This window comes from Xenopus laevis, chromosome 2S (genome assembly GCF_017654675.1).
Source record: "Xenopus laevis strain J_2021 chromosome 2S, Xenopus_laevis_v10.1, whole genome shotgun sequence".
Lineage (NCBI taxonomy): Eukaryota > Metazoa > Chordata > Amphibia > Anura > Pipidae > Xenopus > Xenopus laevis.
The window spans coordinates 34,067,894-34,080,238 of record NC_054374.1 but is presented as its reverse complement, the minus strand read 5'-3'; the positions used below and the strand labels follow the sequence as shown (position 1 = coordinate 34,080,238).

The following is a 12,345-nucleotide window of genomic DNA, read 5'->3' as shown; positions in this document are numbered from 1 at the left end:
CTGCTGAGACAGGCCGAATCCCGAAAGAATGTGAATCCCGATGTGGTGGCATATATATCAATTCAGAATTCCGAAGTTGCCTCACGAGTAGGGTTGCCACCTGGCTGGTATTTTACTGGTCTGGCCGGTAAAAATTATGGCTGATCCCAATTTTATTAATAGGGAAAAAAGATAAATATATAGGAAGGCCAGTATTTTTTTCCAGAAAAGGTGGCAACCCTACTCACGAGGTGACTAATCTCCCCGTATGCCACCACCCAAACCTTTATCTCTTAGTACAAAGTATAAAATAAACAGGAGCTAAAATGCTTCATCACTTCACTTTATCCACTAACCTGCCCACATTTTTTATTTTTGTGAGCTAAACTATATCTGCTTCCAATATTTAGGGGGATAATGTTCTGGTGAACACATACAGTGGGGTATTGAAGATATCGGATTTTGGGACTTCCAAGCGCCTGGCAGGAGTGAATCCATGCACTGAAACATTTACTGGTGAGAGCAATGTGTTTCATTTACTGCAACTGTCTGTCTAGTATGTGCTGGTTGTTCTGTCTTTTCTGCTGAACCTTTCCAACCCTCTGTTCTGTTTTTGTTAACCCAAATCACATGATGCTGTCATATTGTTGCACAATCTTATCCTATATCATCCCTTTACCATTGTTTATTATCCTCCCTTTTTCTCTAATGCTTTTCCTTGTCAGTCTTTCTTTTTTTCTGTTCTCTTCCATCCCATTTATATTATCTTTTCCACTGCATTTTTTTCTCTCATTCCTATTTTTCTCCTCTAATCTTTTTGACTTTTGTGCACCATTCTTTGATCATTTATCTCTTGTATTTATCGCTTATCTGTTTTCATCCCCTCTGTTTCTTGGTGTTTCCACTTGGCTTATTGCACACCGGGCCCTTGGTAGACCTGGGCATGAATTAGGCTTTTGGCTTTTGTCATCCACTAATGGTATATTGTGGGAAATTGCAGGAAGGATTCCCAAACCAAGAGCCTTTGCCAGTCCACCCATTTGTGGCTGAAGTGAGGGACAGTTAGGGTAAATTGTTTTGTGGTTGGCTGTGTAAGAGTATATAAATAATTGGGTGATTTGAGTATTTAGAGTGGGTACATACTACAACTAACAAAGTGAGAAATGTTTCAAACAGATCTTTTCCCTCTCATTATACTAATCTTTACATACATACAGTACAAATAATCAGCAGTTGCAACATGTAATACAGCTGCTGTGTGTCAGTCCTGCTGACATGTTCTGGGGACCTGCCCAGCTCATGGTAATAAGGAATGGCCAAGGTTGATGCTGTGTATTTCTAGGAGTGAGTTAAAGGGGTTGTTCACTTTTAAATTAACTTTTAGTATTGTGTAGAGAGTGAAATTTGGAGACAATTGCAATGGGTTTTCATGTTTTCATCAATAGTGGTTTAGAACACGTTATGGGGTTTACAAATAACATTTTAATCAGCCCCATCCACATATACAATTACATTAGTACAGGTATGGGATCTGTTATCCAAAAATGTATAATCCAGAAAGCTCTGAATTATGGGAGGGCCATCTGCTCAATTTTAATTAACTAATTCACATTTTTAAGTCGTATTCTTTTTTTTTCTCTGTAATAATAAAATAATGCCTTGTACTTGATCTTAACTTGTTCTTGTAATTAATCCTTATTTGAGGCAAAACAATCCTATTGGGTTTAACTAATGTTTGAATCATTTTTCAGTAGACTTATGGTATGGATTTCCAAATTATAGAAAGATTCCTAATGCGGGAAAACCCCAGGTCTCGAACATTCTGGATAACAGGTTCCATACATGTATAATGTTTGCTGGGCAGTGCCAGGCACATTATTTTGTTTGGATTAGAACCTAAAATGTGCAGATCTGTCCAAAAAATAGTCACAGTACAAAAAACTGGTAGTTTTGAAACCTGGTTCAGTTGTACAGTGTATCTTTAATCATGTAAATGTCAGCCTGAAATTAGCAGTTTTATGGCAGTTTAAGAAAAGTATGTACCTACTTAAGCTCACTAAGGAAAAATGCAACATTCTGTCTCTACGTGCTTAATATGTCACCACTGTGTATCTCCTACCAGAGCTGCATGCTGTGAGACATTAAATAACTTTGAGACTGATAATCCCCAGTCTGTTGAAAGTGCCAGCAAGTTAATGAGATAAGAAGTAGGCATGAAGCTAAGCTCTTGGCCCTGTGTCTTGGCCTTTCTCTGATATTTTCTTTCTCACTGCTTCTTGTGCAAATGTTTCTTGTTTTATTTTGTGACTTGACTGCTTCTGTTTCAGGCACTTTACAATACATGGCTCCAGAGATTATTGATAAAGGGCCCAGAGGATATGGCGCACCTGCTGATATCTGGTCTTTTGGTTGCACAATCATCGAAATGGCAACTGGCAGGCCTCCTTTCCATGAACTGGGAGAACCCCAGGCTGCAATGTTTAAGGTAACAACATATTCTCCAAGCAATATAAGGGTGGACATTAGCAGGTATCATGTTGGCATTGTGATAAAATATATCTAATAATATATAATAGAGACAAATGTATTTTACTATTATTATTTACTTATTAGAGAATAGAAAACATACATGGCACGGAAATGTATAGCCAGCCATAAAACCTTAATAAAAGAGATAAAGAAATATAGAAATTGAAAGGAGAAAGAATCCACCCATGCACCTGGAAAGGAGAATTGGAAGGAAGATGAGTGGATTAAGCAGTTGAAACAGAGGGGGAAGTTGATAAAAACAGGGACAGTGTTTGGAACTTAGAGAAAAGACATTATAAGATACAATACCTCCTAGAGAGAGAGAGAATTCCAGTTACACGACAAGTAAAGACAGACACAGTGGTTAGAAGAAAGGTGTCAACTGTAGCTGATGAGGCATGACAAAGGCAAGATTTAGTGGTGGGTGCAGGAGACAGCTAGTGAAAAGTAGTCTGTGGAATCAGGAACTGGGTTTGGACTTGAGGTAGTGAAGGCAGACAATGGTTGGAATACTCTTATTGGGGACAGATATTATGGTCAAAGTAAGGATGGGTTGGTAGATGGAAGTGTCATTGATGTTTAGGTTGCAGGACAGGAGAAAATCAGTGAATAAAGTCACTAGTAGAAAAGTAGCAGTGGCCATGTGCTTGTACATGGAGTTGGAAAGGATTAAAGAAAAGAATATTACCAAATTGTCAGGGTGTGATGGAGGTGGTGTGGGCAGAAGGTGATTTGGACAGGAGGCATAGTCAGAAAGGATATAGTTTGGCCTGGCATATGAGTGATAAGGCCTGAGTTAAGTCAAGATGAAGTCATGATCCAGGTGCTGGGCCTGAAGGATGGTGGTGGCTCACAATGGAGATCAGGCTAAAAAAGCTAGTGGTGTGGCTATGCCAGGAATAAAAGTAATGAGAAGAAGTGTCGAAGAAGACCGGAAAGCCAATTGAGAACATAAGGCAGAGGTAATAAAAATACATATCTAAATGGAGAACGAGTCAGTAAAATGGAAGAGGTGGTCTACAGGCTCTAGACCAGATATGCACTCACTGACCCTATTTGCTGCACTGAGAAGCTTAACAACAGAAGTGTGTAGTGATATGTAACTATGGCAATGACACAAACTTGGAAATTATCCCATGGGTGGCAAAGAGGTATGGTAACTTGCACACTCTTTCCACATATTAAATCACTCCCTAGATGTGTTATTGTAAGAAAAACGTACCATGCATTCTATATAATCATCAACTGTTGGATCACTCTGTGCACAAGAACCATTATCAGTCTTAAATCTCTCACACACCACCTGGCACCCACAAAACTCTTTTTATTATTGCAGGTCGGTATGTTTAAAATCCATCCTGAAATCCCCGAATCCCTATCAGCAGAAGCCAAAGCTTTCATCCTGCTCTGTTTTGAGCCTGATCCTGTGAAACGTGCTACAGTAACTGATCTACTTGCAGATTCTTTCCTAAAGCAGTCAAATAAGGGCAAGAAGAGTAAAATTGCTTTCAAACCTTCAGGTAAGAATCACTGTCCTGCCTGTCATTTCAATTCAGCACCCCCTGCTGGTTAGATATAGAAAATGCACTGAACTTGTTTTAAAAAAAATTGTCAGGTTAGACAAATGTTCCTACAATACCAAGATACCTGCAGTTCTATTGTGACTAAAGGCACTGGGCAGATCCACAGAGACATATCCATTGACTGCTTCATATTGTTATACAGGGAATCAATGTTACTACTTAAAGGGCATGTAAAGTCTAAAATAGAACAAGGCTAGAAATGCTGTATTTTGTATACTAAATATAAACATGAACTTACTGTACCACAAGCCTAATCAAACAAATAATTTCTGCTTTCAAAGTTGGCAACAGGGGTTCACCATGTTGTAACTTTGTTAAACATCTTTGCAAGACTAAGACTGTGCACATGCTCAGTGTGGTCTGGGCTGCTTAGGGATCGTCATAAACAAAGTTGCTTGAGTTCTGCATGGCTGGGAAGTAAGGCGGGGGCTCCCCCTGCTGTTCATAAGTATGATTTTTTTCCCTGCTCAGCAGTTAGGGACCATCTGACAATTCCTATCCACAGCAGTAAATGAAGGGAGAATTTCACTGCATACGGTCAGGTTTCTTATAAAAACGGTACACATTTTTAAATTAAAGTATATTAAAGTATACTGGTGATAGGTTTCTTTTTATTAAAGAAAATAAAAATGGGATTTTATTTTTTTTGCCTTTACATGCCCTTTAAGCTGAAATTGGGCAATATAGCAACCATAGATTTAAGAGGGGAAATATTTGAATTTGGCTGTACACTGATATGAGCTTTCTTACTAACTCAATCTGTTGGTGTAGAGGTGCAGATGGGTGTTTTGGGCACCTCCTGTAATGTACTGATATAGATTCTACTATGACAGCCAGATGGACTAAGTGTTTGCAACATGAAACGCGTAAGGCTTTATATTTGGACATAATAAACTTTTTCAACTTGCTCTTATTCGCCTGGTGGAAGAATGCCTGCTCTACAAATTTCCTAGCCAGATGAACTGATCATATAGCAGGGGAGGATGTTGCAGTGATAAAGAAAGATGTGATAGAATGGTATATGCTTGCACCATAAGTGAAATATGGGAGAAGTTTCAAGTTTTATTCGACCGAATCATTGTGCCTGGTGAACCGAATCCTAATTTGCATATGCAAATTATGGGAGGGAATGGAAATAATGGGTCCCAGGCAATTAACAACTTGGCACACTTTCACACTTTGCTCAGCAATTTAGTGTAATTAAAACACAGTATAATCTTGTCTGATCTAAAGTTTAGTCCAACTAAGCCCAAAATAATGAAATACCTTGTGCTAATAAACAGTAATGCAAATCAGTGTATTAAAGCCTGTCTCACATGGAAAGAGTTTTAAGCTGTACTTTATGCAATGGGTCATAGCCCAAATCTGATATAGAGCTAGTTATACAGGTATGGGATCCATTATCCGGAAACTCATTATTCAGAATGCTCCGAATTATGGAAATGCTGTCTTCCATAGACTCCATTTGATCCAAACAATCCAAATTTTATCTGTAATAATAAAACAGTAGCATGTAGATATAATTAATCCTTATAGGAAGCCAAACCAGACTATTGTGTTTATTTAATGCTTAAATGGTTTTCTAGTAGAATTTATTTATGAAGATCCAAATTACAGAAAGATATCCGGAAAACCCCAGGTCCTATACCTGTATTAGAATTCATTTAATTTTGCTCTCAGTAAAATCTGAGATCATTGGCCTTTACGCACAAGAGAAACAGGGTTTTTTTTGTCACTGTTTCCAGAGCCCCATCAGTTCAGTAAGGAAAACATTTCTATTGGTGTATGAAGACAAGTGAGCATGGGTTATCTCACTCTTATAATGAAACTATAGCTTTCTGTCATACTAAGTAGATGTTTTCTGCCATAACTCAGGATCTAATTTTCCAGGTCTAGGAAGTTCACCCGTTTATTATAAACAAAGGGAATGCTTTATTCCAGCCATTCTTTTGCTGTATTTATTGGCCTTACACTTAACATAGGTAAACATTGCAATGTTAAATAAATCTGACAGAAATACCCTGATCTTTTAAATTACATTTTGCATGGATTATAATATACACTATTCATACTAATCCAGAACAAGACCAACAACCCACAGAGGTTTAAAGGAGAACTAAACATTAATATGATTAAAAAAGCTATATTGTATATACTGGACATTTGGCATCAGCCTAAAGTTTCAGCTTGTCAAGATCAGCAATGATCCAAGACTTCAAACTTGTCACAGGGGGTCGCCATCTTGGAAAGTGTCTGCGACACTCACATGCTCAGTGGGCTCTGAGCAGCTGTTGAGAAGCTAAGCTTAGGGGTCATCACTAATTATCAAGCAGAAATGAAGTTGGTCTGTAATATAAACTTATGCTACAAGACTGATTATTAAATTTTCATGCTAGTTGCACTGGTTGCTGTGCTGCCATGTAATAATCATCTATATTAATTAATCAGCCTTATATTGTGACATTTCTATTCCATGTGTACTGTATATTGTGAGTGGGTCCCTAAGCTCAGTAAGTGACAGCAGCACAGAGCATGTGCAGTGACTCATCAGAAAACAAGATGGGGAACTACTGGGGCATCTTTGGAGACACAGATCTTTACTGCTAAAGGGCTGTGGTTGCCGTGGGCTGGTATAAAAGCTCAAAACATAATCTGCTTCTCTTATATGGAGTGCTCAAACACTTGTTATTCGCACCCAGTACCGGGTGTCAGGTGCTCAAACTGGATGACCTTGGCCTGCCCTTCAGGTCATGTATTCCATGTAGAGTAAAGTAAAACCAGTAGCACACTGATATGGTGAAGAATGAGTCTGTGATTTATTTAGCCAAAGTGCATACAAATTTAGGGCAACGTTTTGGGCTTCATCATATCCGTGTGCTACTGGTTTTACTTTACTCTACACAAAACATAATGTACAACATTTCTAGCTCCTTCTCTAGTTAAGCTTTAGTTCTCCTTTAATCAAATGGGGCCATAAGTGGCTGATGCCACCATATTGTAGCATGTTTCAGGACCCTCTAAATTCCCTTAGGGACAGATTTATAGAAATGTGAGATTAGAGCTCAGCACAGAGAAAAATCAGTTTCTATTTATTCCTGTGGGATTTTTTTTAAGCAATGGGTTTGTCGATATTTTAGATTATAACCGCAGCACTTTACTGCCTCTCCCAGTTCCAGGGGAGCTTGCTGGCAGCAGCAGTAGTGAATATGGATCTGTGTCCCCCGACTCTGATGCAAAGCAAGAACTGTTTTTCGAAAAAACCAAGAGGTCAAATTCAGATTTACCCATCAGCAAAGGTTCAAGTTCTAACTTTTTAAGGTAAGCAACAGCGTGTGACCCATATCAATGTATTTATGCCTCACAATGATGGAGGGCTTCCATATTGTTGGAGGGATGCACTGAATCCAGGATTTGTTTTCGGACTGGAATCAAATCCCAACCACTATTTGCGGGGCTTGAAAATATTTTTTTTTTATATATAATATTTTTTTTAAATTTTTTCAAATTTGAAAAATGCAAAGTAGTTTTCAGATTTGTTTTGGAATATTGCTGAATTGTTTGTAGAGGATTAGAGGTTTAAAAATGATAGATTTGGTACATCCCTACTTATCTTTTTATTTTTACAGGTATGGGATCCGTTATCCAGAAAGATCCAAATTATGGAAAGGCCGTCTCCCATAGACTCCATTATAATCAAATAATCCACATTTTTAAAAATGATTTCCTTTTTCTTAGTAATACTAAAACCGTTAAGTGTACTTGCTCCAAACTAATATATAGTTAATCCTTATTGGAAGCAAAATAATTTTCTAGTAGACATAAGGTATAAAGATCCAAATTACGGAAAGACCATTTATACGGAAAGCCCCAGGTCCCGAGCATTCTGGATAACGGGTCCCATACCTGTAAACGTACTTCAATAGCTTGTGTACACAGGATTATTATTTTTTAAAGGGGTGATTCCTCTTTAAGTAAACATTAGTATGTAATAAAATGGCCAGTTCTAAGCAAATTTTCAATTGACCTTCTTTTTTATTTTGTATAGTTTTTAATTATTTGTCTTTTTTCTGACTCTTATCAATGGGGGTCACTGACCCCAGCAACCAGCAAACTATTGCATTGTGAGGCTAAAATGTTGGTAATAGTTATGATTCGTTATGCCATTAAATATGTACTGTAGTTAGTTGTGTAATTTTGATTGGTTGCTATAGGTATACTTGCTGCAAACTTGCTGACTTTTATTACATTACTCCCACTGATGGAGCTTGAGATCTCTCATCTTCAAGTGTCATCACTTTTTCCAGACCCATACTTTAATTCTTGCAGTTACTGGCTGATAAAAACTGCAATGTCCTCCTTCCTCTGCCACCTCCCTCCCCTATTTATCCCTGCCTCAGCTTTTTCTCGCTGCATTTTTATTTCCTTCTGTCTCTCTCTCCACTTTTATTCCTTTGCTCTCTTCTCCAACATTTTCCCATTGTATCATTATCACTGGGCTGCTCCCAGGAACTTGGCCAATCCAACTGTAGTGCCACTGCACCCATATTTATTGGCTAAAACTAAAAGCTTGGACAAACTATTACCCCTTTTATCATGTTTATAGGATCACCCAGTATATGGCCATCTTAATAGAGGTTGAAACACCAGTCTATCAAGAATTATTTAATGGAAAATGAACATTTTAAATAAATTTCATCAAATAAAAAAACTTTCTAAATTCATTCAATTAAATATTCTGCATCAGTTCTGAAATAATCTAATTCCTCTCTCAGCATCTCTGCATTCTCTTTTCATGCAGCAGTCAGATATTTATTGACAGTTACATCCAATATATCTTATAGGGGAACTCTTCCTTTTCAAGCAGATGTATTAGAGCTCACTCAAATAACTGATTCCAGTACAAACAAAATCTAACAAAATAACTGCCTTTTGCACAAATCCTATATGTAGAGAGACATGATGTCTGGTGATTTTAATAGCGCTCTAATACATCTTCTAGGCAAAAGGAGCCCCTATAAGATATATTGGATCTAACTGTCAATGATTATCTCACCCAAGTCCTGAATGAAGACAGAATGAAGAGAAACAGAATCTGAGAGACGGATAGTGAAGATAAACTTAATTATTTCAGATACTGTACAGAATTTGTAGTTATTTACGCTTGTATTTAAAGCATTTCTAATTTCAGTATGCTGAAGCTTATATTCAATTTCCATTTTGGCAATAGTTTCCTTTTAATGATAAAGGCTTAGATGCACCTGTTTGTGTCTTGCCCATAGTGTTCCAGATTACAGTTCTGTATCAGAGGATCGGAGTAATCCTCCTTCACCAGAGGAAAGAGACTCTGGCTTGTTCCTGCTGCGGAAAGACAGTGAACGACGTGCAATTCTCTACAAGATTCTAAATGAAGAAGAGAATAAAGTCTCCTCATACCTTCAGGAATGTCTCATGCAGGTAAGAAACCAGCCATTTGATGAGTACAGTGAAAACAGTAATCCTAATAGCTGTCAGCAGGTGGCAATGGAATGATGTTTTCTGTAACTGTGCCGTGTTTTAAAGAGTCATATAGTTACCAAGAGTGTTGTACCATGTGTAAAGTGCAGTGTAAATTTATAAAACAAAAGCAATATTTACAAGAACATTTTTTTAAATGAAAAATAGGATTCAGAGAAATACTACATAAAAGATTTAACTGTGACCCCAAAGTAAATACGAACCCTATTTTGCATGTTTGTATTTGAGCATATTTAGTACAACAGATGCCCCTTTCAGTTGTGTAAAAGTCACATGCTTCCAAAGGTCTGAATTCAGTTTTGCTGATTTACTAGAAAATGAGAGCCAACCCAATGGCTAATGAGCTTTAAATTGAGTGATTTTTATATAGAGATGTTTATATGCCAGCCGCTAAACCGAATGATGGAAAATATTGCTTCTATTTGCAGAGTTCAGAAGACGTGCAGCTCTCAGTCACCCATATCAAGCAAATAATCAGCATCCTAAGGGAGTTTATCCGCTCTCCCGAGCACAGAGTCATGGCTTCTACCATTTCTAAACTCAAAGTGGATTTAGATTTTGATAGCACATCCATTAACCAGATTCAGCTTGTTCTGTTTGGGTTCCAAGATGCGGTAAGTCACCCAGAAAAAGGGAACTCCACACAAACATAACTTAAGCTTTTTGAAAAGTAAACATGATTTCAAGCAACTTTACAATATACATCAGTTAAAAAATATGCAGACTTTTCATGATTTTTAATGGTTTCTGATAGTTCCCTAAGCCTAGCCCCCTGCTCTCCTGCTGATCTGTCTGACTACTTTGCTGAGCTGACTACTTTTACTTTGTATCAACAGCCATCTGTGCTTAGCCTGCAACCTCCAAACCCCACAATTCCCTGCACACGTGAACGCACTTTAAGACATCATAAGGAGAACACACGCTCCTGCATGAGCTCTCGTAAAGAAGAAGTATGCAAACTCGTCTCTTATTCTACTTACTTATCTGAAGAAACTGCACTCACACCTCCGTGCTGCCCACATTTGCTGTTGCAATCTCCTCCCTAGTCGCTCATTCCTCAGCCCTCCCTCCTAGGTCCTCAGACCTCCGTGTTGCAAACTCCACCTTCGTGGCTCATTCTTCAGCCCTCCTTCCTTGGTCCTCAGACCTCCCTCCTCAGCCCTCATTACAAAAGCCCTCCCTCCTCAGCTATCAGCCTGGCTTACCAGCAGGAGGGTTGAGGACGGAGGGCTTTTGTAATGAGGGATAAGGTGGGAGGTCTGAGGACCAAGGAAGGAGGGCTGAAGAATGAGCCACGAAGGTGGAGTTTGCAACAGAAAATGTGGGCAGCACGGAGGTGTGACTGCAGTTTTTTTCGGATAAGTGAGTTGAATAAGAGACGAGTCTGCCTTCTTCTTTACGAGAGCGCATGCAGGAGCGTGTGTTCTCCTGATGATGTCCTAAAATGCGTTCCGTAGAAATGAACATCACAGTGCAATGCATTGTGGGTTATGTAAGCTGTGGAGAAGTTGTTACAATTTGTAACATCAGTGTTTAGTCCCTCCTTCCCTGCCAGGTTTTCAAATGATTTCAGCATAGAAAATGACATTTATCAATACTTTTTGAAGAAACAGGTAACTGTGATGGGTATATTAGGGGTTTCTGTGTTATGTGGGCCTCTTTGAATTATATATAAAAGGGGAACTCCGGCTTCCAAACCAAAATTTAACAAAGATCTTTACATGTATCTTATGACCGAATATATGACACAAATAAACACCAGTGTTAAATTGGGCATACACAGGCAAATTTAAATTGCCCATTCTGCCCCTTTAAGCTGGCCATAGACACAAAGATACGATCATACTAATTAACGTACGATCGGACTTTCCCATCTCCCGACCTGCCACTTACTATTCAGATCAGATTAAGTACAAAAGAACAGATCAGATGATTTTCTGCCCCTGACAGCAATCGTACGAAAGTTATGTCCGACCAAAGCTAGTGACAGTCTCCCACTGAAAATCATACGATCGGCAATACACGCAGAGATATTATCGGCAGCCGACAGAAATCTTCTAACCTGTCGGGACTCTCCACACACGGTCCGAAAATAGTACGAATCCTCGATTCGTACGATCAGATCTTTGCGTCTATGGCCAGCTTTAGTCTGAGTTGTCAGCTTATATGACAGGGTCAGACAGACATCAGTTGGCTAGGTTTAAAAATCATTCGAACATAAGTGGCCAAATCTGAGTTAAGATCCACTCGATTGGAGATCTTGTGAAAAGTGTGGAAATGCAATTTCTGGACTAACAGTCATTTTCACATTTACCATTTGATGTAACTATTTAACTGTACCACAACATTATTCCTGTAGATCAACAAGGTATTACGGAATCACTTAATTCGTCCACATTGGATGTTCGCTATGGACAATATCATACGCCGTGCAGTGCAGGCAGCGGTTACCATCCTTATCCCTGGTAAGTACTTTTCGGCCCACAGTGCACTCACGGCGAATAATTCATTTTAATTCATTTTTTTGCACTCACGGCGCAAAACTAAATAATTTTCAATCGTTAAGGGGAAGCTATAGCAGTGGTGTTGTTTGATGGTATGTATGGTACTTTATTTTCTGAATATTTAGATTAGTCAAGGTTGAGGATTATTTAAAGGGGAACTATCCTGAAAATGAAAATTTAATCTTCGCTTCAGCATACTGAAATAGATAACTTTCTAAATCAATTAAAAATTCCGT

General features: G+C 38.5%; 1 protein-coding gene across 2 annotated transcripts in view; it reads left to right on the top strand.

Annotated features, from left to right (window-relative positions):
• Positions 1–12,345, top strand: part of LOC108708885 (mitogen-activated protein kinase kinase kinase 15) — a 79,772-nt gene that overhangs the window by 58,842 nt on the left and 8,585 nt on the right. Inside the window, exons 18-24 of one of the 2 annotated variants that reach the window (XM_041583611.1) lie at positions 390–495; positions 2,307–2,464; positions 3,845–4,028; positions 7,262–7,409; positions 9,371–9,545; positions 10,034–10,219; positions 11,965–12,070. In XM_041583611.1, coding sequence (XP_041439545.1) covers positions 390–495; positions 2,307–2,464; positions 3,845–4,028; positions 7,262–7,409; positions 9,371–9,545; positions 10,034–10,219; positions 11,965–12,070 — 1,063 coding nt within the window. Of the gene's footprint in view, positions 1–389; positions 496–2,306; positions 2,465–3,844; positions 4,029–7,228; positions 7,410–9,370; positions 9,546–10,033; positions 10,220–11,964; positions 12,071–12,345 lie in introns of both variants that reach the window. The other variant, XM_041583610.1, reaches the window with a different exon arrangement.